Source organism: Papio anubis, chromosome 9 (assembly GCF_008728515.1).
Source record: "Papio anubis isolate 15944 chromosome 9, Panubis1.0, whole genome shotgun sequence".
Taxonomy (NCBI): Eukaryota; Metazoa; Chordata; class Mammalia; order Primates; family Cercopithecidae; genus Papio; species Papio anubis.
This window is the reverse complement of record NC_044984.1, coordinates 1,938,236-1,961,414: the sequence shown is the minus strand read 5'-3', so window position 1 is coordinate 1,961,414 and position 23,179 is coordinate 1,938,236. Positions and strand designations below refer to the sequence as shown.

Here is a 23,179-nt window from a genome sequence, read left to right as displayed (position 1 = left end):
CAAGTAGGGGTTTCCTGCTCCTTGCAGCCGGAAGCACTAAGTGGTACCCGCCGCACCCCTGCTGGGCACTCTTCTGATGACTCTGAGCTCCCGGAGGCGGGGGCGAGGCAGGGTCTATGCTCCACTCTGAGGGCCCAGTGGAGCAGCAGGTGTTCAGACACGTGGGGTTTACTCCAGGCAGAAATCACCCTCATAAGGGCATGAGATCCAGGCAGAGCGAGCTCTCTGGCCTCTCGGTATTTTCTTTTGTGTCTGTCTTCTCAGCAGCCTGTGAGCTCCTCCAGGGCAAGAAATGACCATCACGCTAAGGGGTTCTGGACCCTGGGGCCAGGCACAGGGCCAGGCGTACAGTGGGTGGGTAGCAAAGGCTTGCTGGACACTGTGGGAGAGAAGGGTGGGGAGGCATTGAGGAGCAAGAGAAAAGGAGAAGCCGAAGGCCAGGCAGACAGGCAGAGAAGGAAAGATTCATGGAGGCCCCACCAAGAGAGGAACTGAGGCTGTGAAACAGAAGGGTGGAGACCTGAGGGACCCAGGCCAGTGGGCACAGACAAGTGAGCCTGAGCAGATGGAACCAAACCCATGCCCATCTGGTCGTCTCCTCCTCCTCCTGCTCCTCCCCCCGCCTTCCCCCTCCTCGTCATCCTTTCCCTCTTCTTCCCCCTCTTCCTCCTCCCCCTCTTCCTCCTCCTGCTCCCCTTCCTCCTCCTCCTCCCCCTCTTCCTCCTCCTCCTCCCCGTTTTCCTCCTCTTTCCCCTCTTCCTCCTCCTCTTCCTCCTCCATCTCTTCCTCCTCTCCCCCTTCCTCCTCCTTTTCCTCTTCCCCCTCTTCCTCTCCCTCTTCCTCCTCCTTTTCTTCCCCCTCTTCCTCCTCCTCCTCTTCCTCCTCCCCTTCCTCCTCCTCCTCCTCTTCCTCCTTCTCCCCCTCTTCCCCTCTTCCTCTTTCCCCTCTTCTTCCCCCTCTTCCTCCCCTCTTCCTCCTCCTCTTTTCCTCTTCCTCCTCCCCCTCTTCTCCTCCTCCTCCTCCTCCCCCTTTTCCTTCTCCTTCTCCTCCCTTTCCTCCTCCTCCCCCTTCCTCCTCCTCCCTCTCTTCCTCCTCCTTCTCCTATCCTCTTTTTCCTCCTCGACCTTTTCCTCTTCCTCCTTCCCCCTTCCCCCTCCTTCCCCACACTCTGAAATGAGCACATGGCTCAGACTGAGAGGACAAACCTCCAGCTGAATTTAGTTGTAGCTGTGATTCTCCAAAACGCTTCGGGGATTCATCGGCACCAGTAACTGCCCCTCTGCTTCCTCACCTACACACCTAATTTTGTCCAGAACAGGTGGGACTCAGGCAGAGGAAGGGCTGCACAGGTGTCAGTGCCCCCATCCTAGGGAGACTGCTGCAGACAGCCTTCCTGGTGTGACCCAGCCCCTGCCCATGAACGGTGGCCATGGTCATGAGGAGGATGACAATGACAAGGAGAGCCACGATGACCACAGGGTTTATAGAGATCTCGCCATTTGCTGGGCAATGTGGAGGAATGTTACACACACCATGTCACCTCCCCTGACATCTGCAGGGCAGGTATCACTGCCCCGCGTTCTATCGAGGGGGAAATTGAGTTGGAAGTTTGGTAACTTGCCCGAGATCACGCCGTTAATCAATGGCAGGGCCTAAACAAGCCCTTAGCCACTACAACCCTCCTTGATTAGCTTAATCAGGACTAATTCTTCTTTCAAACTCAAATGCTACTCCCGTTGTGTCAACCTCTTCAGAAGTGTCTGCCAGTGTGTTCCGTAACGATCCAAGAGCCCATCTCACATTTGTCCTTGACTATTATGGTCTTCACATTGATTGCATCCCTGGTGTATCTCTGAGCGAAAGGATCCCATCCCCTCGCCTCTGTATCGCCCCTGCTGTACCTGACACAGAGAGAGGCCCATCCCACGAAGCCTGGCAAGGCAGTGCGGTGAGTGCAGGAAGCCTGGGCTCAGTGGTCCTGGCTCTTTCGTGAATGGGGCGTGGCACTGAGGAGGGCCCTTCTCTCCTGGTCTCAGTTATGTTTCTGGAAAGTTGAGGGCTGAGCTCCGACAATTCCAGAAGCTCCACTGAGCACGAGCATTTGATGGCTCCCACTCGCCTCTGCCACTTCCTCCGGGACTGTTCCCAAAGCGGGAACGAGGGTCCGGAGTCCTCCTCTATCCTCTGAGGCGTGCCCAGGGCTTTCATCATGGGAACATCAGCCCAACTATGGCGCGCCATGGGGGTGACCCTGAGGGCGGCGGGCCAAGGGAACATGAGTTCACCAGAGGCCAGTCACAGTCACGAAACGGTCACACCCCTAATTCCATTTCTCTACCACCAAACATTTGCACCATTTCTGTACATTTCCCCCATCAGAAGGAAGGAGAAGAACTCTTCCTAACGCCAATGGGATTCATTTTAATCCCATCGTCGCAGTTTGTAAGGCAACGTTTTCTCCGCGGATTGCTTGAAGGAGAACCTGGACAGCAGCCCTGGCTCCTGGCTGGTCTTCGTTTGTTGGCCCTGGGTAATGCCTCAATAGACCCTTGACCAAGGCCCTCTCTGGCCTTTCCGGAACGCAGTCCTTGGGGAGCTCGGAAGAGCAAATTCCCAGCAAGCTGCCAGCCTGGACCAGACATCCTTCCTGGAAGCTGGTCTGGTTCTCCGAGGAAGCATTCGGCTTCCTGTCCGGCCAGCCCCACTCCCCACGCTCACTGCTGTGAGCTGCCTCCTCCAGGCTGCTGTGGCCTCTGGGCTTGGCCCAGTGCTCTGAGCTGTGCATGGTTCCATCTCAGCACGTTTCCAGCACCTCAGATGAGCTGGCGTGGGCCCCGCTGTTTCGAACGGCAGGGCTTAGGGACTGATTTCCACTGCAGTAGTGGCTTCCCGGCCAGGTTCTCACGCTCACCCTCCTGGTATAACACTACACGTGCTGGCTGCCCACCTCCTCAGGGCTCTGACCTGGCACAGCTACAGAGGTGCAAGTCTAAGTGAAGTAGGGAGCTGAAAGGGAGGCTGTGAGGACTTCTGATTTCAAAGCGACTCCCCCAGGATTCCATCCCCCTCCCTCCTGACTGCTGGGCAGCCAGGGCTCTGGCTGGCGTGGCTACTGGGCCCCCCTGCTTCCCCTTGTCCTTCTCAGCCTCAGCTGACTGTGTAGTCACAGCCTCTTGCCTGCCCTGAAAGGGATGGAAAAGCTGCAGATGGAGAGGACCTGGAGACCAGACTTTCTAGCAACATGGCCCTACTGGATAGAGTCACTGCAAAGGGCAGTGAGGGGGTTTCCAAAGGGCAGTGAGGGGGTTTCCAAAGAGGAACAACATGGTCAACACCTTGTCCACACACCCCAGTGAGCACCCTGGAAACTGCCTTCTGGCCTCACGTGACGGGAATAGCCAAGACCATCTTGCTGGGGGCCGGCTGACCTCAGCCCAGCCTCATCCTCCATCTCCCATGTCCCCTCTCCTTTGGCAAGGCTTTTATACCGTGGGTTACCAGGGTCCATCTTGGCAGACAGCTAACCTGTGTATTAATGTGTGTTGGATGTGCATTCATCCGCATGTGCTGCACACGTGTTCGGTTGGTACTGTGTGGTGCGTTACATGCGTGCATGCGTGTGTGTGTATGTTCATGTGTGTGCTCACTGCCCGCCGCCCACAGTCACTAAGCTCACTATGGTCCCTAAGCTTGCCTTGCTTCTCCCTCGTGAACTCAAACGTCTCGCATTTGTGTAGAACATCACGAGCTCACATGCACAGTCTCTGATGATCCTCTCACCCAACTCTCTTGTATGTAGATGACAAAATTAAGAGGGAAAAGGCCAAGGTTGCACAGGAGATCAGTTTCAGGGTGCGCACTAAAAACCAGGTCTTCTGACTCATAGGTGGCTGAGGCTTGTTCCAGTGCACCCAACCAGAAAGGCCATGAAAGGCTCCCAGGGCAAATGGGCCCCTGGGCCCCACAGCTGAGTCCCTGCCCAATCTCTGCCCCTTTGCGCACACCTTGGTCTTCTGCTCTGAAGAAGAGGGGGTGCACCCTTTGCTAGCTCCCCTGGAAGTGTCTTGGGAGTAGAGGTTTGCCCATCAGTCGTTACACAGGAAGAAAACTCACATGTACATGATAATGGAGAGTGTTTCTGAGTGCCAGGCAGGCCCTGTGCTGAGAGCTTTACCTGCCTCGTTTTGTTCGCTACTCCCAGGAGTGAGGCAAACCTAGTTGCCCACATCATACCCTTCTGTTCTTCCTCATAACACCCAGCACCAGGCAACAGATCATGTTTTGTTAGACAAGTTAGGGTAATCCTGTTTCCATCTTTCCAGCCTCCCTTGCCGCTCAGGGCGACCCGTTGTCCACTTTTGGCCAATTAGTCAGAGGCATGGCCCTTCTCCTGCCCCCTACTGTAAACTTGGACGTGATGTTGAATGGCAGCAGCCATCTTGTGACAGTGAGGTGAGCCACGTGAGGATGAAAGCCAGCAGGCAGAGCGGGGAAGGCAGAAAGAAGGAGGGCCTGGGTCTCTGCAGACATCACGGAGCAGCTGAGCCAAGACAGGCTGCTACTGGAACTGCCCACTCCAAACTTCTTGTTTTCACAAATCCCTGTTTGTCATCTGGGTTTTCTGTTACTTTCAGCTGAGTACATTTATTCCTGACACAGGGAGCATCATCCCCATTTTACAGATAAGAAAAACAAGATGCCGTGGATAACAGGGTAGGAAGGGACAGTCCTGGGGCCCGCCCATCACGGGTCAGAACCTGGAGCACACCCTCTGGGCTCGCAGCTAGCCCTCACTTGTCGGTTAAATGAGTAAATTGCTGGTGCCTCTCAGCACTTCCTCTGGTCTTCCCTCTCAAACCCTGTTCTTTGATGCTTGAATTTCCTCTTGAGGCCTCTCTGCACTCCTCCTGGGCTGTGAAGCTGTGGAAACTGACCAGCTCCTTTCACCACCAAGTCCTCCCCCAGCTTGTAAATCCCCACGGGGCCCTCTGAGTTTCTTCTGCTTCAGTCTTTACCTCCCCATTCTCTCTCTCTCTCCCCCCTTCCCCACACACACACACACACAACCTCTAACAAGTTACCTTCAGGGTATTTATAGACACGGCAGGTCCCCAGGGATCCGCTCTTTGGCAGAGTACCTCTTCGCACAGCCTCGCAGCGGCTGCCTGCCTGGCCAGCCTCTAATTAGCCCGCTGCCCTCTGCTCCCGGGCTTTGATGCGCCTCAGACTCTCCAGGCAGAAGGTACAAGTTGGAGGCCTGACGTCCCGCGGGCAGGAGACTGCACCAGCAAATCTAGGTTGACGCTAGGCTGATGACCTTGTTTACCACCTAAATCCAAGCTGCGTTTCTTAGTGATGGGTGGGGAGACGTGCGTGTGCATGTGTGTCTGGCGGCATACAACTGGCGGTAATATGGTGGTGGTGTTCCGGTAAGGTAAAATGCAGGTGGTCCTGCGGCAGTCCATGCATAGGCAGGTCCCCGCAAAGGTGGTGTCCGGCAGGCATGCAGGAACGATAAGCGCAGGTCCATGCATGTGTGTGTCCATGCGCAGGTCTGCGGTCCATGGGCGCAGTGGTCTGGTGGTGCGTCCATGCGCGCAGTGTCCATGTGCATGCAGGTCCGCATATCGCAGGTTCAGGCAGTTTTGTGCGGTCCATGTAGCATGCGGTTCAGGTAAGGCAGCGTATCCGAATGGATCAGGAAGGAAGGAAGGAGGAAGGAAGGACAGTGGAAGGACAGGAAGGAAACCGAATGGAAGGACAGGAAGGAACGGAAGGAGGGAATGGGAAGGAAGGGAATGGAAGGAAGGGAAGTGTGCATGCATTCCGCATGGGTAGAACCATGTGCGTCTGTGGTGGTGGTGGCAGTCCGTATTACGTGTTCGCATACGTGCGTCTCAGCAGGTCCGGCGAAGGTCCGCGGTGATGGTAGAACCATCGTGCGGCATCGCAGGTGCGTGTCCGCAAAGGCAGGTCTGGTGGGCAAGCCAGTAGTCCGCGGCGCGTGCAGTAGTAAGTCTGTGCGTGGCATGGTCCAGCGCATTACTGCAAGGTCCCCTGGTGCGTCCCCATGGCGGTTCAGGTACATGGGGCAGGTCCCTGCCAGCAGGTCCAGATAATGCGTGCGTCCACAAAGGTGGCTTCGGCAGGATACAATACGTCCGGCCAAAGACCATCTGTCGCATCGATCCCCACTGATGCCAGACCATTGGCCTGATGGCGCCAGAGTCCGTGATCTTCTAAAGTTTTCCTGCAATCCAGCCAGACTGGCATTTCTCTCTTGGGAGCCATGGGATGTTTCATGAATGGGAAGTATGTTCAGAGATGAGGAAGCCGGGGGTTCTGGACTTTGGTTTTTCCTAGGCAGCCTGCCAGCACCTCTTACTAATTAACTCCTCTTTTTTCAGCAATTTTTTAAAACATTAGCATGCAACCCAAAATTCACTCATCGTATGCTGTTTTAGGTAGAGCCCAGGTGTTGGGCCACACTCTCACACGCTTCTGGTGTTCACTACCACCTCTCCATCTTCCCAGAACTCCTTTTCACCTTTTGGTGCAGAACCGGCTCTCTGCACCCATACCACCACCTCTACTGCTCCCTCCCTGCAGCCCTGGGCGCCCACCACTCTGCTTTCTGTCTCTGTGAATCTGAGAACCATGTACAAACGGAATCATATAGTATTTATCTTTCCGTGACCGGCTTATTTCACTCACCACCATGTCCTCAAGGTTCATCCATGTTGTAGCGTGTGTCAGGATTGCCTTCCTTTTAATAGTTCATCGTGTGCAATGCCACGTTTAGTTTGTTTGTTGACACTTGGATTTATCCACGATCCATGTCCCTGCAGGGTGGACACCCGGGGTGCTCCCACCTTCTGCTGCTGTGACTCACACTGCAGTGAATAGTGCTGTACAGATACCACAGAAGGCCTTTGTGATGTGCTCTGTGTCACCCGAAGATGAAATGAGCCATCCGAGACACATTTGTAAAATGAACGGGAAATGAAAGCCTTTGCCTGGCTACATGGGGGTTTCCAAACTGACCCGGGGGCCCTGGAGCTCCTGTTCAAAGGCCCCAGAGAGTGGAGGCGGAGACAAGCAGGACTCGGCCCAAGTGCCCTCACCTCCACCCAGCATCACCCCCGTTTCAATCCCTCCTTCATTCCAATCATGTTTTTACTTCCTTGTGCGGGGGGACGGGGCAGACAGCAGGGACAAACAGCCCGCAGGCCCTGCCCCTTATGGAGGCTGCGTGCTAGAGGAGGAGGCCTAGTATAGGGCACGTCCCATGCTAGCCACTGAGGAGAAGAAGATGCTGTGAAGAAGGACAGGGAACGTCAGGCGTAGGGTCAAGATGGTGGATCTTGTAGCCGGGAAAGGCTTCACTCGTTAAAAAGGTGATTTTCAAAAAAAAAAAAAAAAGTTTTTTTAACAGAGAAGTAATTCATATGCCGTAAAATTCACCATGTTCAAGTTTGCAGCTCAGTGCTTGACAGGCTATTCACAGAGTTGTGCGCCACTGCCCGCCACTCTCTCATTCAAGGACACCTTCATAAAAGGTGGCGTTGAAGACCTTGAGCTAGACATCCCCTGCTGTCTCCTCTGAGTGCTCTCCCTGCCCTGAGGGGCTGTCCTGGGGGGGAGCGGGTTCACCAGGTGGGGGCACCAGCAGGAGAGCGGGGGGAGGCAGAGGGTGAGTGGGTGTTCACTGCCCCAGCCCTCCCATGGGACTGCTGTGGCTGGCTGCATCCCTTGGCCAGAGGCCACAGTCCTCCCCATACAGCCTGTTCTCTCCAGGGTCCAGTGGCTTTCCTGTCCCTGTCCCCATCCCCCTCCCCAAGGTTTAGGGGCTGGCTCCCGCCGTTTCCAGCCCTGGTCACTGCAGTGTCCCTGCAGGACTCCGTCCACACCTCTGTAAATAGCCTCTCTGTTAAACTCTTCTCAAGCTGCCCGAGCCAAGGGTACCAGCTCTTCCTGCAGGAAACCCGATGCCAGGCACTGATGGAAATGAGGGAGCCGGCCACGCAGGGGGAAGCAGGCAGACAGAGCCACAGCGTGGACTGCAAACAGAGGTCAGCCACACCAACGGGGAGCGTGCCTGAGGTACCCAAGGAGCAGCAGGAGCGCCCCAGTGGGCGGCAGCCGGAGGGCCTCGTGGCTGTGAATTTGGTGGCGTTCATCAGCTTCTTAAAATTTGTAATTTGGAATGATTTTTAAAATCAAGCCAGCTCCAGCCAGGTATGGCCTCGTGGCTGTGGTCAGAACTGTGGCTTTTCCTCTAAGGGAGATGGGCAGCCCTGGGGGCTTCGGAGCAGAGGAGCCACAGGGTCTGACTTACATTTGAAAAGATCCTTCAGTTGCTGCGTTAAGAATCGATGAGGAGAGGCAGGGTGGGGAGGCTCCCAGACAGGGCCCCGCAGGAACAGGTGAGAAAGTTGGTTCCCAAAGGACTCTGGAAAGGTGTGAGTGTAGGGGACACAGGATGCAGCCCAGCCGTTACCCCCTCCAGCCCCCACTCAGGGAAGGAAACCGTCGCTAGAGCCTGAAGGGGAAGTGGGCAGAGTCTGCTGCCTGGAGGCCAGGGGTGGCCTTGGGCCGAGGAGGCCTAGTTTTGGAGGCTTCCTAAGTATGTCTAAGGGGCTGCTCAGGACACGGGCCACCAGCGTGTCTGTGAAGGACGGAGCTTTCTAAGCTGCTCTCATGCTTGACACAGTAGAGGGAGGTGAAGCCTTTCCACACAGGGTGCTGAAACCCGGTGGGGGCAGGCTCTGAGGGGGTGGGAGCTTGTATAATGTGCGAGTGGTTATCCATAAAAGAAAAATAATGCAAATCACAAGTGCAAACATAAATATAAAAGCGAATATTTATTATTGAAAGCAGGATCTCGAAGAGATATTTGCACACCCGTCTTGAGAGCAGCATAGTTCACAGTAGCCGAAAGGAGGACACCACCCCGATGTCCATCGATAGAGGAATAGATGCACAAAATGAGGTCTATCCACACGATGGAATATTAATCAGCCTTAAAAAGGAAGGAAACTCTGACACACGCTGCACCGTGGCTGAACCTTTCGGACATTGTGCTAAGTGAAATAAGCCAGTCACGGAAGGACAACTGTGTGATGATTCCACTTCTGTGAGGTCCCTGTAGCCGCCAACATCAGAGACACAGAGAGCAGAGTGGCGGCCACCAGCGGCTGGGGGAGAAGGGAAGGGGAGCTAGTGTTTAATGGGTTCAGAGTTTCAGCTTTACAAGATGAAAGAATTATAGAGATAGATGGTGGTGATGGTGGAACAACATTATGAATGTATTGAATTACACTAAATCGTACACTTAAAAAAATGATTAAGACGGCACATTATATGTTATGTGTATTTGGCCACAATAAAAAAGTTGAAAAAAAGTGAATATTTATTTAGTTTTAAAAATCAATTCCAAATTACAAATTTTAAGAGGCTGGTGAATGCCACCAAATTCACAAAACCTAGAGGAGTTACGTTCTTTTTATGTATTGACTGCCCAATGTACCTCTGTATTATTTTTTCTAAATGTGTTTGATTTGTAATCCTCGAAACATGTACAAAATTTATGTGAAATTAAGACATTCATAGGAATCATTCAGATGCCTTTAAAAAATACATTGTATTCAGCCACAAAACTGTGCCACCAGATTACTCTGATACTACAACATAGACTTATTGATGAATCTGTGTAGGAGTTCTGTCATCAGAACACTTGCTTCTGCAAGCATTTCTCTGCGTTGGTGGCAATTTTGTGTACCATTTTGCTGGAACCACCAGATTTTGTGAAGACGTGGTGCACCAGTTACATTAAGGAAACAATCCGAGACAGGGACTGCATAAAATCTATGACTTCACCCCCAGAGGACCCATGTGGTACTACTACGGGTTTGGGCTCACAACACAAGAATTTTGATCAATTCTAATTTGTGTAATTCTCATCAGAACACAAAGCAATGTACGGTGTAATTATATTCTCTCAATATCAACTATTTTCCTAACGGGAGAGAACTTCTGTTCTGGCCCGGCCTTGGTGAGAACCAGATCCTCCACTAACAATGTTACCTGTGTGGCTTTTTGCAGATTTTCTGCAGATGAGCTCCTGACGGTTATTTTGCCCTCCCCACGACACATGGCCAGGCTGAGAGGGGCGGGGTGCGCTCACATTGCCGCCCAGCCTCTCTTGCTGCATCTGCTGCTGGGATGTCCTGTGGGACGAGTGTTCCTGGAAGGCCGTCCTACACTCAGCTGGAGGTGACTTCTCTATACAAAGGAGTCGTTGTGAGCCACATCAGCATATCCCTGTAAGCCCAGATTAGATGTTTCCCCGGCTCACTTTCCTCTTAACTGGATCCCCCAAGTGCCCTCAGCCACCCAAACATCATCCAACTAAGGGCCCATCAGACGGAAGAGAAGCTGGGATGGAAAGAGACAGACGTCTCAACTGGTTATGGTTAAACTATCTCACTTCTGCATAGTTTACAAAAACGTTTGGCCACAGGAACACATTGCTAGGGCCTCTCCGGGAAAGGGTGGAGTCTGTGGACTCAGGGGCCCTGAAGCTTCAACAGTTGCACAGCAAACACGTCCCCAGCCCTGCCCACGAGCAGCTGAGATGTGGAGGTGTGGGTCCACTGACTTCACCTATGACCTATGACCCGCACTGACTTCACCTATGACCTATGACCTGCACTGACTTCACCTATGACCTATGACCTGCACTGACTTCACCTATGACCTATGACCTGGCCCAAAGGCCCCAGGCCTGGAAACACCAGCCAGAGTCCCAGCTCTGCCCCTGGGACTCCCCGGGCCTCAAGAGCCTCTGCCCAGCAGGGATGAGGACACGCCCCCACCTCAGGGTCAGCAGGAGATTTGTGGGTCCATCAGAGCACTGTGCAAACTCAGCTGCTGTCCTCTGGCCAGAGTCACAGTGAGCCCTCCCTGGGTCCAGAAGGTGGTTCCACAGGAACGGGGCTACCTCTTTAAAGCAGAGGGGTGCACTGCAGCCCTGAGGGAACCAGCTGCAGTCGTGGTAATCTCGGGAGGCAGCTCCCCGCCCCCTGCCACCCCCTCCCTGCTGTCAGGAGAGGATTAGAGGAGAGGCCAGCGGATTAAAGGGGTTCATGTTGCCACAGCCTCTCCCCCAGCCCCTCTCCCGAGGCCTGCTTGCTAGGTGGGGCAACGCTTCTGTGAGCTGCAGCTGTGGGGCAGAGAGAAGCCCTCCCCGCCCAGGACTGAGAGGCTGGAGACCCCAGGCTCGCCGGGGCCCGGAAGACAAAGGCTTGGGGCGTCCCTGGGGCCTGGGAGGCAGGCAGGCAGAGCTCATGGTCTGTGGCTGCTCTGCCCTCCTTCCCCTCCCCAACCCCAGGCCCACCATGCCGGCAACCCCCAACTTCCACGCAAATCTCAGCTCCACCAGCTGCTGGATTCCCTGCCAGCCAATGCCCATGGCCTGGGCCATTGTGCAGAAGGCCTCGGCCCTCCTGTGGCTGCTGCTCCTGGGCACCTCCCTGTCCCCTACATGGGGGCAGGCCAAGATTCCTCTGGAAACGTAAGCATCACGTTCAACCCCACCCCAAAAACCCGTCACCCTTTCCCACTTTCTTCCCGGGCTGGGCCTCCCTCCTCTGCCCACTCCTCCTGCCCCTGCCGTCCCTCTGGGCTCTTCCCCAGTGGCTGCGACTGGCCACTCTCTTGCTGCAAAACCCTTTTCTCCTCCGGCCTCCTCTCTCTCCTCCCAAAAGCTCTGTGAGTTCCGGAGTCCCACCTGCCCCTCCCCAGGAGCAGGATGGCTTTAGGCAGGACTGGTCTTCAGGGCTGCTCTCTTCTTGGCCTGACAAGCAGCTTCTGGGGCACCTGCAGGGTGGGTGCTCCTTCAGGATAATCGCTGAGATGAGGCGGCCTGGGGAAGCTGGGTTATGTCATCATCGCAGCTCCCCAGAGGATTTGGCAAGAAATGCATATTTTGACATTCCAAAAAGGGGACGCAGTTCTGAACCCACAGAACGTCTCATGCACACAGGAGGTAGCTTGTCCAGGAACTGGGGAAGAAATGGATTTTGGTGGCTGCAGTCTTCCCTTTCTACACCTTTCTGCCTCCTTCCAGCCTTGATTCTATAGCCGGCCATTAAGACCAGCTCCAGGGAAGAACCCGCTATCAGTCACGTGCACCTTGGTGTAAATTTAAATTACTGTGCAACCTCTCCGGGGTGTCTGTATTTTAGGCCCTAGCTCTAGTGGTCCTAGGAAGGAAATTTCCACTACATGGTGGGGAACAGAGCCTTCTAGACTGTAGGTGCTACAGACCCTATCCTGTTTAATCCAGTCACTTGAGCCCAGCACCATAGCCAGGCCACCAGCAGAGCCACCTGCCAACTGCATGTCTTAGCAGGAGTGGGGACAGCGAGCCCACATGACACACTGTGCATGTGTTTAGCCTTGCTGAGCAGTGGATTAGGCAGCATCGCTTCCCATCAAGCTGCACATCTCTCCTTGTTTCATGCCTGGCATGGAGCTGGGTGCTTCACAAACGACACCGTTAGTTTGCAAAGCCATTCAGCGGGGGCTTATTTTATCCCTGTTTTGCAGCTGAGGGAACAGAGGCCCAGAGAGATCAGGTGACTTCCCCAAGTTCACAAGGCCAGGAAATGAAGGTGCTGGGATTTGAACTCCAGTCAGCCTGGACTGCGCTTCCACCATCACACCCACTGCCAGCCTGTAACGCTATCTGTTGCTGCAGGAGATGTTGAGAACAATTTTCATCCCCAGAACACACACCAGCTGATAGGAGAGGGCCAACTCCAGGAGTGGGCTGAGGGCCAAGTCAGGGTGGCTGGAATCCAGGCCTTCAGGGAGGGGGGCCCCAGCGGCCATCTATGCGCAAGTCCTGGGTGCTGCCGGAGACCGTAGCCTGCACACAGCCTCATCTGCCTGCCCGGGACTCGGCCCCACCTGTCCTCACTCCCGCTGAACCTCTCTTCTCAGTCTTTCCCTTCCGCCTGCAGGGCTTCCACCTCCGCCCAACTCTGTTTCCACAGGGTCCCCAAAGCCCTCCTCGTGCCCAATCCAGGAGACATTCCTGGCCGTGTCGCCCCAGACCCTGTTGCTTGGAACACACAAGCCCCCCTCTCCTTTATCCCAGTGCCTTGACTTCCATGGCACTGCACTCCTCTGCGTCTCCCTGGGCACGGCTTATCTCTGCTGTCTTCAAGTGCTCCTCCTCTCCTGCCTCCCCATGAGGTTGGGGGTGCTCCCCAACATCTGTCAACGCTCAGAGATCTCATGCTGCACACCCTCCTTGAGAGAGCCCTCCTGCCCTCAGAATTCCAATCCCTACCTTTGTGCTGATGACTCCTGGCCCTGTCTCTACCTGTTAGACACATACCCAATGCTTATGGGCAGCTTTTCCTAAACCTCATGTGAGGTTTTAAATTCAGATGTGTGTCTTTCAAGATAAAACACAATTGGTGCCTTCCAGAGTTGTGCAGTGCACAACCTGCCCAATGGCACTTGGTAGCTCTGCAATGGCAACCTCACATTCAACAGAGCCCAAGGTACACACGTCACCTTTCACCCTCCTCAACTTGTTCCCCCGACCTTCCTGATAGTCTTAATTTTATTCAATAACAACACCATCAGGTCAACAGCCCACACTGGAAACGTGGAAGTCATGTTTTACTCCTCCAAGCTCTTCCGTACTCCCTACCTACAATCCCCTTCCAGATCCCTTTGCAGGCTAACCTCTACCAAACTTCTAACCCAGAGCTCAGATCTCCCTCCCCCAGGAAGGCTTCCCTTATACCACTACCTCTCCCCGACCTTCATGGGCACCTTCAGACGTGTACTATGCTACCTGCATGAGAAAACTGTCCCTGCAAAGGTGGGGACTGTGGGGTGGCTCCAGGCTGCCTCATGGCAGGACCCTGATAAACACTGGTTGAGTGGCGACTGCTGTTCTTCAAATGATCTCACAGGCAAACCACTTCCGCTCCATTTGCAGAGGCTCAGACCCAGCCCTGGGTGCCTGCCCCCAGGACCCCAGGAGCCCGGCCCAGATGGTGGGATTGTGGTGCATTTCTGGGGCATGGGCCAGAGGTCGGGGCTCCCCACTAGGCTGCCCACGCAGAGGGCAAGGTGTGGCCTCCTCATGCCCTCCCAGCCTGCCCTGCCCTCAGCCTCAGCAGTGGCAGCTCAGAGCCTTTTCCTCCTGCGTCCTTGCCTCACGCATTCGCTGAGGTTTCAACAGAGGGTTTGGCAGCCCCCAGTGGCCTTGAGTGGAGTGCACTGGAGGGAACAATTCATTGAGAGGCCACAGCTGTGGCCAGGCAGGTCCTCCTTTGTCCTCAGGGTCCTCCGACCGTGGCCTGAGCCTGTCCACTGCCTCTCCCCTCCTTCTCTCCTCTCGGTCCACCACTCTCCAACCAGAGGCCCCGGAGGCTTGGGGTGAGGCTCAGTCCTGGGCTGGTCAGCCCTGCCTCATGACCCTCAGCAGGATGCTCACACACAGCAGTGCAGCCGCTGGAGCCGGAGGGTTCTCCGCGTCTCCTGCCCAGGCCGCGGCTGTAGCTTTAGGGACGGGAGGAGGGACAGGTGCTCTTGTGTGTGTTTCTGGGCATATGTCACATGTGTGTATGCATATGCGTGTGTGTGTATGGGCATGCATGTGGGTGTATGTGTGTGTGCATTTCTTATGCATCATGTGTCTGTGTGTTTGAGTGTGCATGCGTCAGCTGGTGTCTGTGTGTAGACACTTGCTTTCTATGTGTGTGAATCCATATGTCTATGCGTGTGTTTCTGTATTTGTGCATGTACTTGTGTGTATACACGTGTCCTTTCGTTGCCTGGCAGAGTGAAGCTATGGGCTGACACCTTCGGCGGGGATCTGTACAGCACTCTGACCAAATACTCGGGCTCCCTCTTGCTGCAGAAGGTCAGTCGCCCCCTTCCAGAGAGCCCACCGGGTGGCAGAGGGCAGTCAGCCATCAAAGCCCCCAGATGCCAGTGCTGTGAGGGGCCTTGGGCCTCCCATCAAATCGGCTTATTTCAGACGGGGACACTGAGGCCCGGGGAGGTGAACGATTTGCTCAACTCCCAAAGCAAGGCAGGGGGGGCGGTTTGGGGGCGTGGTCAAGAGCATTGTGCCAGGTCCTCAGGGAGCAGAGGCCAAGGTGGAATTAGACGCAGGAGATGTACTGGGTGGGGGTGGGGTGAAGAATAAAGGGGAGACAGAGGGAGTGGATGGAGTGGGATGCAGGCCTAACACCTGTGATGCTAGCGGAGCCTTGGAGGGCATGTGCAGGGCCCTAGGAGCTGCTTGGGCCATAGAAGGTGGACGGGCTGTGGCCTCTGTGCAGGGAGAGCTCCCATACCTCCAGCTGTCAGTCCCCCAGCCCCCAGCCACGTCCAGCATCCGCCCCCTTCATATGCATTGCTTGCTGTGCAGATTAACGGCTGGCTGGTCTTCTTACCAGGTTATAAACAACTTCACTGTTCTCTAATATTTGTAACCCCCCAGAGCAGTTCCAACGGCAGTTCACCCTCCTCTATTATTACCACTCACTGAGAGCTTCGTAGTCATGATTTCATTCCTACCACCAATTCATGAGGCAGCTTTTCCATATCACAAAGATCCTGAATCCCAGGCTTTTATGCTTGCATGTGACCGCATGTCCCTCCTCAACTCCCCTGCCCACAGCCCCCAGGCCTGTCCCTGGTGGAGTAAGAGGAGCCAGGGTGGGCTGCTCCCTGAGCCCCCAGAGGCCACTGTAGCGATGACAGCTAAGACCCCCCCTGCCCCTCACAGCACACTCCTATGCTGCACAGCACCACAACCCGGGCCGAGGAGCAGAGAGCAGTACTGATGTCCGTTTGGGGTAAAAGTATTCTGTAAAATCTATGCGTTCTAGAGCATACACTAAAGCTATGTAAATGTCACATCTTACAAATGAGGAAACTGATTGACTGGCTTGCCTGTGGTCACACGGCCAATAAATTTCAGAGCTGAGTGAATAGACATTTACAATACACACAGTCAATGAGAGCTGGTCTCCCCTGGGCCCAGAGAGAAAACTCAAACCCCACTCCAGGCTTTCCTGGGCTCACTGGCAGTTGTCAGGCGGCTGTGCTCAGTTCCTGGAGCTGCCGGGCTCTGTTGGGACACTGGGAGTTGAGGTTCACATCCATGTGCACAGGGGCACTTTCACAGCAAGATGCCTCTTTGGGGGCATTGGGGAAAAGTGAACTGATGTCAGGGGTGGTTTCACAAGCCCTGGGAAGCAGCATGGCTCTGCACAAAGGACATGGGCAGGGATGCCTGGGAGCCCTGGCCCCATCAAGGGTCACCTGCTCACTGACCTTGGTCAAGTTCACTGACTTCTCTGAGCCTCGGTCTACTCCCCTGTTAAGGGTATAGCTGCAATGCATCTAGAGCACCTGGAACAGAGACATTTGAAGAGAGGCAGCGATACCATCACTGGGGATGTTGTCCAAGGAGGAGAGGGCTAGGCCTCCCCCTAGTTGAGTAAACCAGGCTCCGTGTGCCAGAATGCACCTGTTGAGAGGATGGAGGCCATGCATACACAGGTGCAACCATGCTGGTACAAAACCTCGTGCACCCATCTCTCCCCCCTTCCCCAAACAGAAGTACAAGGATGTGGAGTCCAGTCTGAAGATCGAGGAGGTGGATGGCTTGGAGCTGGTGAGGAAGTTCTCCGAGGACATGGAGAACATGCTGCGGAGGAAAGTCGAGGCCGTCCAGGTACTCCAGGCCTGTGATCTGCAGGGCATTCCTCCCCAGCCCCATGACGCAGGGTGGCAGAGTGACCCTCCCCATGTCATGGCCCTGCATCCTCCCACCCTTGTGAGCCTCTCCTATCTTACAAGATTCCACCTTGTACCTCCATTAGCCAAAAGAACCCTCACTCCAGGAGTCCCTGTAAAAGAGGAAATGATAGGAAACAAGAGGAGAGGGGAGGGGCTGGGATCGGAGCTCTTCCCCGAGGTGGCCATGCCCAGCACTGCCAGGTCAGCCTGCAGCCATTGTGGGGAACTCTGAGTCACCAGACCATACCCAGTGACCAGTACAGAGCACTGCACAGGGTGAGCACCTAGGAATTACTTTGGGAATGGACGGACAGACGAGCAGAAGGAGGGTGGGAGTCGAGCTAGCTGGGACCAGCAAAGCCAAGCTCCTCCCTCCTCTATCCTCCTTCTCATCTCTCCTCGTTCCTCCCTTACCCTCATTCAGCCATCAGGACCCACCTTCATGGCTTCCAAGTGCTCTGAGGGCCACCCGGGCAGCAGAGGTACTTACAGGGATGGGCCCTGTGCCCAGGTGACCCTGTTACTGGACATCCACCAAGCCTGGTGCGGCCCAGGAGAAACAGAAGCTGTCCCCTTCTCTGGGATGAAGTGTCTGCACTGAGGCCTATGGGGACCTGGATGGTATAAACCAGTAGATACAGTGTGGTTGGAGAGATACAGTCCTCCACTCCATCCAGTCAAGAATCGAACCATCCAAGACCAGTGCTGTCCCTGAAAGGACTCGTGAGACCAGCCAGGAGAACAAGGAGAGAGGAGATCGGAGGTGGTTGGCTGGGTTGGGAGGCTGAGGCCAGGGCCAAGCAGCAGGGGAAGGGGCAGATAGGGCAGGCGAGCTGTGGCCTCCCCAGTGTGCTGGCTTTCCCCCCACCCCCATCACAACCCCCGCTCTGGGAGGAGGCCGAGGTCAGGGTTGCTGGGGCCTTCTTTCCCATGTGTTATAATGAGCAGCATTTCTGCACGCCTAGGGGCAAGGGATCTTAGCATCAGGAACCAATGAGAAGATGCCTGGGAACTCAAGAGCCTATCTGGGGTCACTGAATCACACACCACAGCAGGAAGGCACCAGCCTCACACACAGCCTGGCACCCGCAGTGACGCCTGCCTCTTTCAATCAGTGAGCGTTGTGTAAACAGCCTCCTTGGGTCAAACACAGACAGGGGGGTATGAAACTCGCCTGACTTCAGGCGTCGGTCCTTGTGTCACTAGAGTGTAGCCGGACAAGCCGCAGACAAAACTCCTCAGACACGGAGTTAAAGAAGGAAGGGGTTTATTTGGCCGGGAGCATCGGCAAGACTCCTGTCTCAAGAGCCGGGCTCCCTGAGTGAGTAATTCCTGTCCCTTTTAAGGGCTCACAACTCTAAGGGGGTCCACATGAGAGGGTCATGATCAATTGAGCAAGCAGAGGGTACGTGACTGGGGGCTGCATGCACCGGTAATCAGAACGGAACAGAACCGGACAGGGATTTTCACAGTGCTTCTCCATACAATGTCTGGAATCTGTAGATAACATAAGCAGTTAGGTCAGGGGTCAATAACTTTAACTACCAGGCCCAAGGCACGGCACTGGGCTGTCTGCCTGTGGATTTCATTTCTGCCTTTTAGTTTTCACTTCTTCTTTCTTTGGAGGCAGAAATTGGGCATAAGACAATATGAGGGGTGGTCTCCTCCCTTAGAGCAGCAAGCAGTCCTGAGACACCCCCAGAGGCTGGGGCTCCAGGCTCCCTGTGCCCTTCCACAGCCTCAGACACCAAAGAAGCACTGCTCTGCAGACTTTCTCTGAGCACCGGTCCCTGCCCCTGCTGTGGGTGGTGTGTGGGGGTTGCAGACCTTCTATGAGGATGCGCATGGGAAGTTTCCTGCAAAGCCTCCCTGAAATGAGTATTTCTCTGTGGAATTTCCTTATCCTAGGATCTGTAAGCTGAGAGTGGGGAGGCAGGAATTATCCTACCCAATTTACAGTTGTATAAGCAGAAGACCAGAGAGGCTTAGTGGCTTGGCCCTGACAAAGCTAGAACAGGATCTTGGGTCCTCTGACTCCCAAAACACTTCCCCCACCCTGACTTACCCTGACACTCTGTGGTGCTGGCCTGCTCTTAAAAAAAAAAAAAAAAAATTGTGCCAGGCGCGGTGACTTACGCCTGTAATCCCAGCACTTTGGGAGGCCAATGTGGGCGAATGATGAGGTCAAGAGAATGAGACCATCCTGGCCAACATGGTGCAACCCCATCTCTACTAAAAATACAAAAATTAGCTGGGCGTGGTTGCAGGCACCTGTGGTCCTAGCTACTCGGGAGGCTGAGGCAGGAGAATTGCTTGAACCTGGGAGGTGGAGGTTGCAGTGAGCCAAGATCATGCCACTGCACTCCAGCCTGGGTGACAGAGCGAGACTCCATCTCAAAAAAAAAAAAAAAAAAAAAAAAAAAAATTGTATTGCAGTAAAATACATGTAAGATAAAATTGACCATTATTTTGAAGTGTATAATTTAGTGGTATTAAGTACATCCACAATGTTGTACAACCATCTCCATCATCTAGTTCCAGAACGTTTTCACCACTCCAAGCAGAATCTGAGTACTAAGTAAGCAATCACTCCACTATCCACCTCCTCTTAGCTCCGCAACCACTAATCTCTTTCTGTCTATGGATTTGCCTGTTGTGGGTATTTCACGTAAATGGCATCATACAATATGTGACCATTTGTAGACTTATTTCACTTAGCATAATGTCTCCAGGGTTCATCTGTGTTGTTCCATGCATCAGCAATTCATTCCTTTTTAGGGCTGTATAATATTCCATTGTGTGCATAGCCCACATTTTGTTTATTATTTCATCAAATGACAGACATTTGAGTTGTTTCCATCTTTTGGCTTTGAATACACACACACACACACACACACACACACAGAGCATGTATTTTAGTAGACTTTATTTTTTAGAGCCATTTTAGGTTCACAGCAAAATGTAGAAGAAAGTACAGTTTCCATACATCCCCTGTTGCCACAGCCTTCCCCACTATCGACACCCTGCATCCATAGTAGATTGGGTATAATCAGTGAATTTCCATTATCCCAAAGTCCATAGCACGCATTAGGGTTCACTCTCGTACATTCTGTGGGTTTGGAAACATGTGCAATGACATGCATCCGCTATTACAGTATCAGACAAAAGAATTTCACTGCCCTAAAAATCCCCAACCATTGGCAACCACTTATCTTCTCCATCTCCCTAGTCTTGCCTTTTCCAGAATGCCATGTTGTTGGGATCACACAGTACATGGCCTCTTCCGATGGGCTGCTTTCACTTAGCCGTATGCACATGCTTTTTGGCTGTTGTGCATAGTGTGGCTGTGAATATTCGTGCCTGAGTTCTTGTTAGCATCCCTGTTTTCAATTCTTCTGGGCATACACACCCAGGAGTGGAATTGCTCGGTTACCCGGCAACTGTTTCACTCGCTGAAAACCCGCTGGGTTCCTTTTACCCATTCTCCCTACCTCTGTGTTCCCATCCCTCAGAATCTGGTGGAGGCTGCCGAGGAGGCCGACCTGAACCACGAATTCAACGAATCCCTGGTGGTGAGTCCCACTCCTGGCACTGGTGCCAGAGGGCCAGGATCACCTGAGTACCAGATATGGGGGTGGTGGTGTAGGGCGGTGATACACTGATTCCATAGACATTTACTGCTCACCCCACACAGGCACAGCGATGTGCTATCCTCTGGATGGGAACTTGTTCTTGACCTCAAGAAGCTCACAGTGCAAAGAACTCCAGTATAAGGCACATCACAAGTCACTACAGATGGGTGGATGGAGCCTCAGGAGAATGCAGGCTGGAGAAGGGGAGGGCTGCCCTGAAACTCCCGCAGACAGGGCTGCCTGGGGCTGCGCCCAGGGCTCAGGGGGATTTAGGCAGACAGGGCCTGGAAAAGAGGCCTTTGGTCACAGTGGAAAGAAGATACAGAAATAAGAAAACACAAGGTTGGTTGAGGAAACAGTGGGACCTGGGCCCTGTGTGTCCAGAGGCTGGTGACGAAGACAGTGGCCTTGGACAGTTAGATGAGGGGGTCGGGGGAGCCTTGGGTGCCAGCCTAGGAGCCTGGCCTTTCTCAGCAGGGAAAGGCAGGTGCGGAGGGCTTGAGCAGGGCGGGGATGCGGCTGGGAGTGTGCGTGGAAGGCCAGCGCGGGCCGCAGTGTCGTGAGGAGGAGCCGGGTGTGGGGTGCAGGAACCTGGCGTGGCAGTTGGCGTGGGGATGTCTGTGAGGCAGTCCTGGGGGGTGTTCAGGTGTGAACCCGGTCGTGTGGAGGAAATGGGGCCGGGGCTCTGCTGGAGGCAATCCTAGCACACCCTCCAATACCGCGTTGGAGAGGCCGAGGGCAGCTGCGGGACTCGGAACCTGTCTGAGGCCAAGGCTGTAGGCCCCAAGATTCCGCAGGCACCGTTCTGGGGCTCTGGGGCCTTCCTGGCCCGCGAGAAGTGGACGGGCTGATGGGGCTCTTGTCTCTACCTGTCCTTGACTCCGCGGCTGCCTGTCTCCTCTCCGCCTCGGCCGCGTCAACACACCCGCTCCAAGCTGGGGACTGAGGCAGCGGCCAGGACGACGGTCATCAAACGTCGGCCTCCTGGATGTTTTTGTCCCGAATCACCCTATCATTGCCCAGCGCGCCGCTGCAGGTGCCTGTGTAGACGCTGATGGCCGCTCCGCCCCGGCCCTCGCGTCCTCTCACCTGCGCCGTTTCTCTTGCTCTCTCTCCGCCTGTCCCTGTGCTCGGGCCGTCTCCGTGGGCCTCACCCGTCCACCCCAGTTCGACTATTACAACTCGGTCCTGATCAATGAAAGGGACGAGAAAGGCAACTTCGTGGAGCTGGGCGCCGAGTTCCTCCTGGAGTCCAATGCGCACTTCAGCAACCTGCCGGTGAACACCTCCATCAGCAGCGTGCAGCTGCCCACAAACGTGTACAACAAAGGTAGCCTAGCACGCTCAGCTCAGGCACACTCACCAGGCACGCCCACCTAGCACACCCACCAGGCACTGACCAAACACACCCACCAGACACAACCACCAGGCACGCCCACCAGACACACCGACCAGGCACACCCACTAAGCACACCCACCAGACACACCCACCAGGCATGCCCACCAGGCACACCCACCAGGCACGCCCACCAGACACACCCACCAGGCACGCCCACCAGACACACCCACCAGGCACGCCCACCAGACACATCCACCAGACACACCCACCAGGCAGGCCCACCAGACACACCAGGCACACCCACCAGGCACACTTACCAAACACACCCACCAGGCAAGCCCACCAGGCACACCCACCAAGCACATGCAACAGGCACACCCACCAGACACACCCACCAGGCTCTTACCAGACACACCCACCAGACACACCCACCAGGCACACCCACCAGGCACACCCACCTGGCATGCCCACCAGACACACCCACCAGATGCACCCACCAGGCACGCCCACCAGACACACCCACCAGATGCACCCACCAGGCATGCCCACAAGGCACACACCCACCAGGCACTCACCAGGCACACCCACCAGGCACTCACCAGGCACACCCACCACGCACTCACCAGACACACCCATCAGGCACACCCACCAGGCACGCTCGCCAGACACACTCACCAGGCATGATCACCGTTTTCCTGAGAAGTTCTACAGGATCATGATCATCTATAATCTCACCCTTCAGACCCAGATATTTTAAATGGCGTCTACATGTCTGAAGCCTTGAATGCTGTCTTTGTGGAGAACTTCCAGAGAGACCCAACATTGACCTGGCAATATTTTGGCAGTGCAACTGGATTCTTCAGGATCTATCCAGGTAAGGACATGGAGTTGCATCTCCATGACCTTCTGGGATTCTTCTCTGGAAATAAGACAATAGGGGCATTGAAGATGGACCCTGCCACTCAGGTCCCCAGTGAATGGAGCTGGTCCTCTTATCCCAAAGCATCTCCAAGCCCACACTTTAGTCCTTCTCACTGCATGATATGCACATATTAAAGGGCTGTGGAATGGATGAATGAATGAATGAATGAATGAAACCATCAAACACCATGAAACCAGTCATTGAATGCCCACATGAAGCTCCTGTCCCATGAAAAGTACTTTGGGAGATACAAAGAAGGATAAAACAATTCTTTACCTTAAGGACTTTATGTCCCAATTGGAAAAATGAGGCGCACGCGCCAAGAGTGTTCAACAGCAATCCAGAAAATGGCACAGGCCACTCTGTGGCTAGTGGCCAACTTAATAGAGTCCATCAATAAAAATAGAACACACAGAGCACAAAGTTTCCAAGAGTTCTACC

General features: G+C 54.5%; 1 protein-coding gene and 1 pseudogene across 1 annotated transcript in view; both read left to right on the top strand.

Annotated features, from left to right (window-relative positions):
* The first annotated feature begins 276 nt into the window (after nucleotides 1-276).
* LOC101023198 lies at nucleotides 277-1,564 on the top strand (annotated as a pseudogene).
* A 9,784-nt stretch (nucleotides 1,565-11,348) lies between these two features.
* The window catches only part of CACNA2D4 (calcium voltage-gated channel auxiliary subunit alpha2delta 4), a 132,637-nt gene continuing 120,806 nt past the window's right edge, over nucleotides 11,349-23,179 (top strand). The window contains exons 1-6 of the mRNA XM_009217684.3: nucleotides 11,349-11,575; nucleotides 14,872-14,953; nucleotides 16,664-16,780; nucleotides 20,358-20,417; nucleotides 21,645-21,807; nucleotides 22,559-22,690. Of these exons, the coding sequence (XP_009215948.3) occupies nucleotides 11,349-11,575; nucleotides 14,872-14,953; nucleotides 16,664-16,780; nucleotides 20,358-20,417; nucleotides 21,645-21,807; nucleotides 22,559-22,690 (781 nt within the window). The remainder of the gene's footprint in view (nucleotides 11,576-14,871; nucleotides 14,954-16,663; nucleotides 16,781-20,357; nucleotides 20,418-21,644; nucleotides 21,808-22,558; nucleotides 22,691-23,179) is intronic.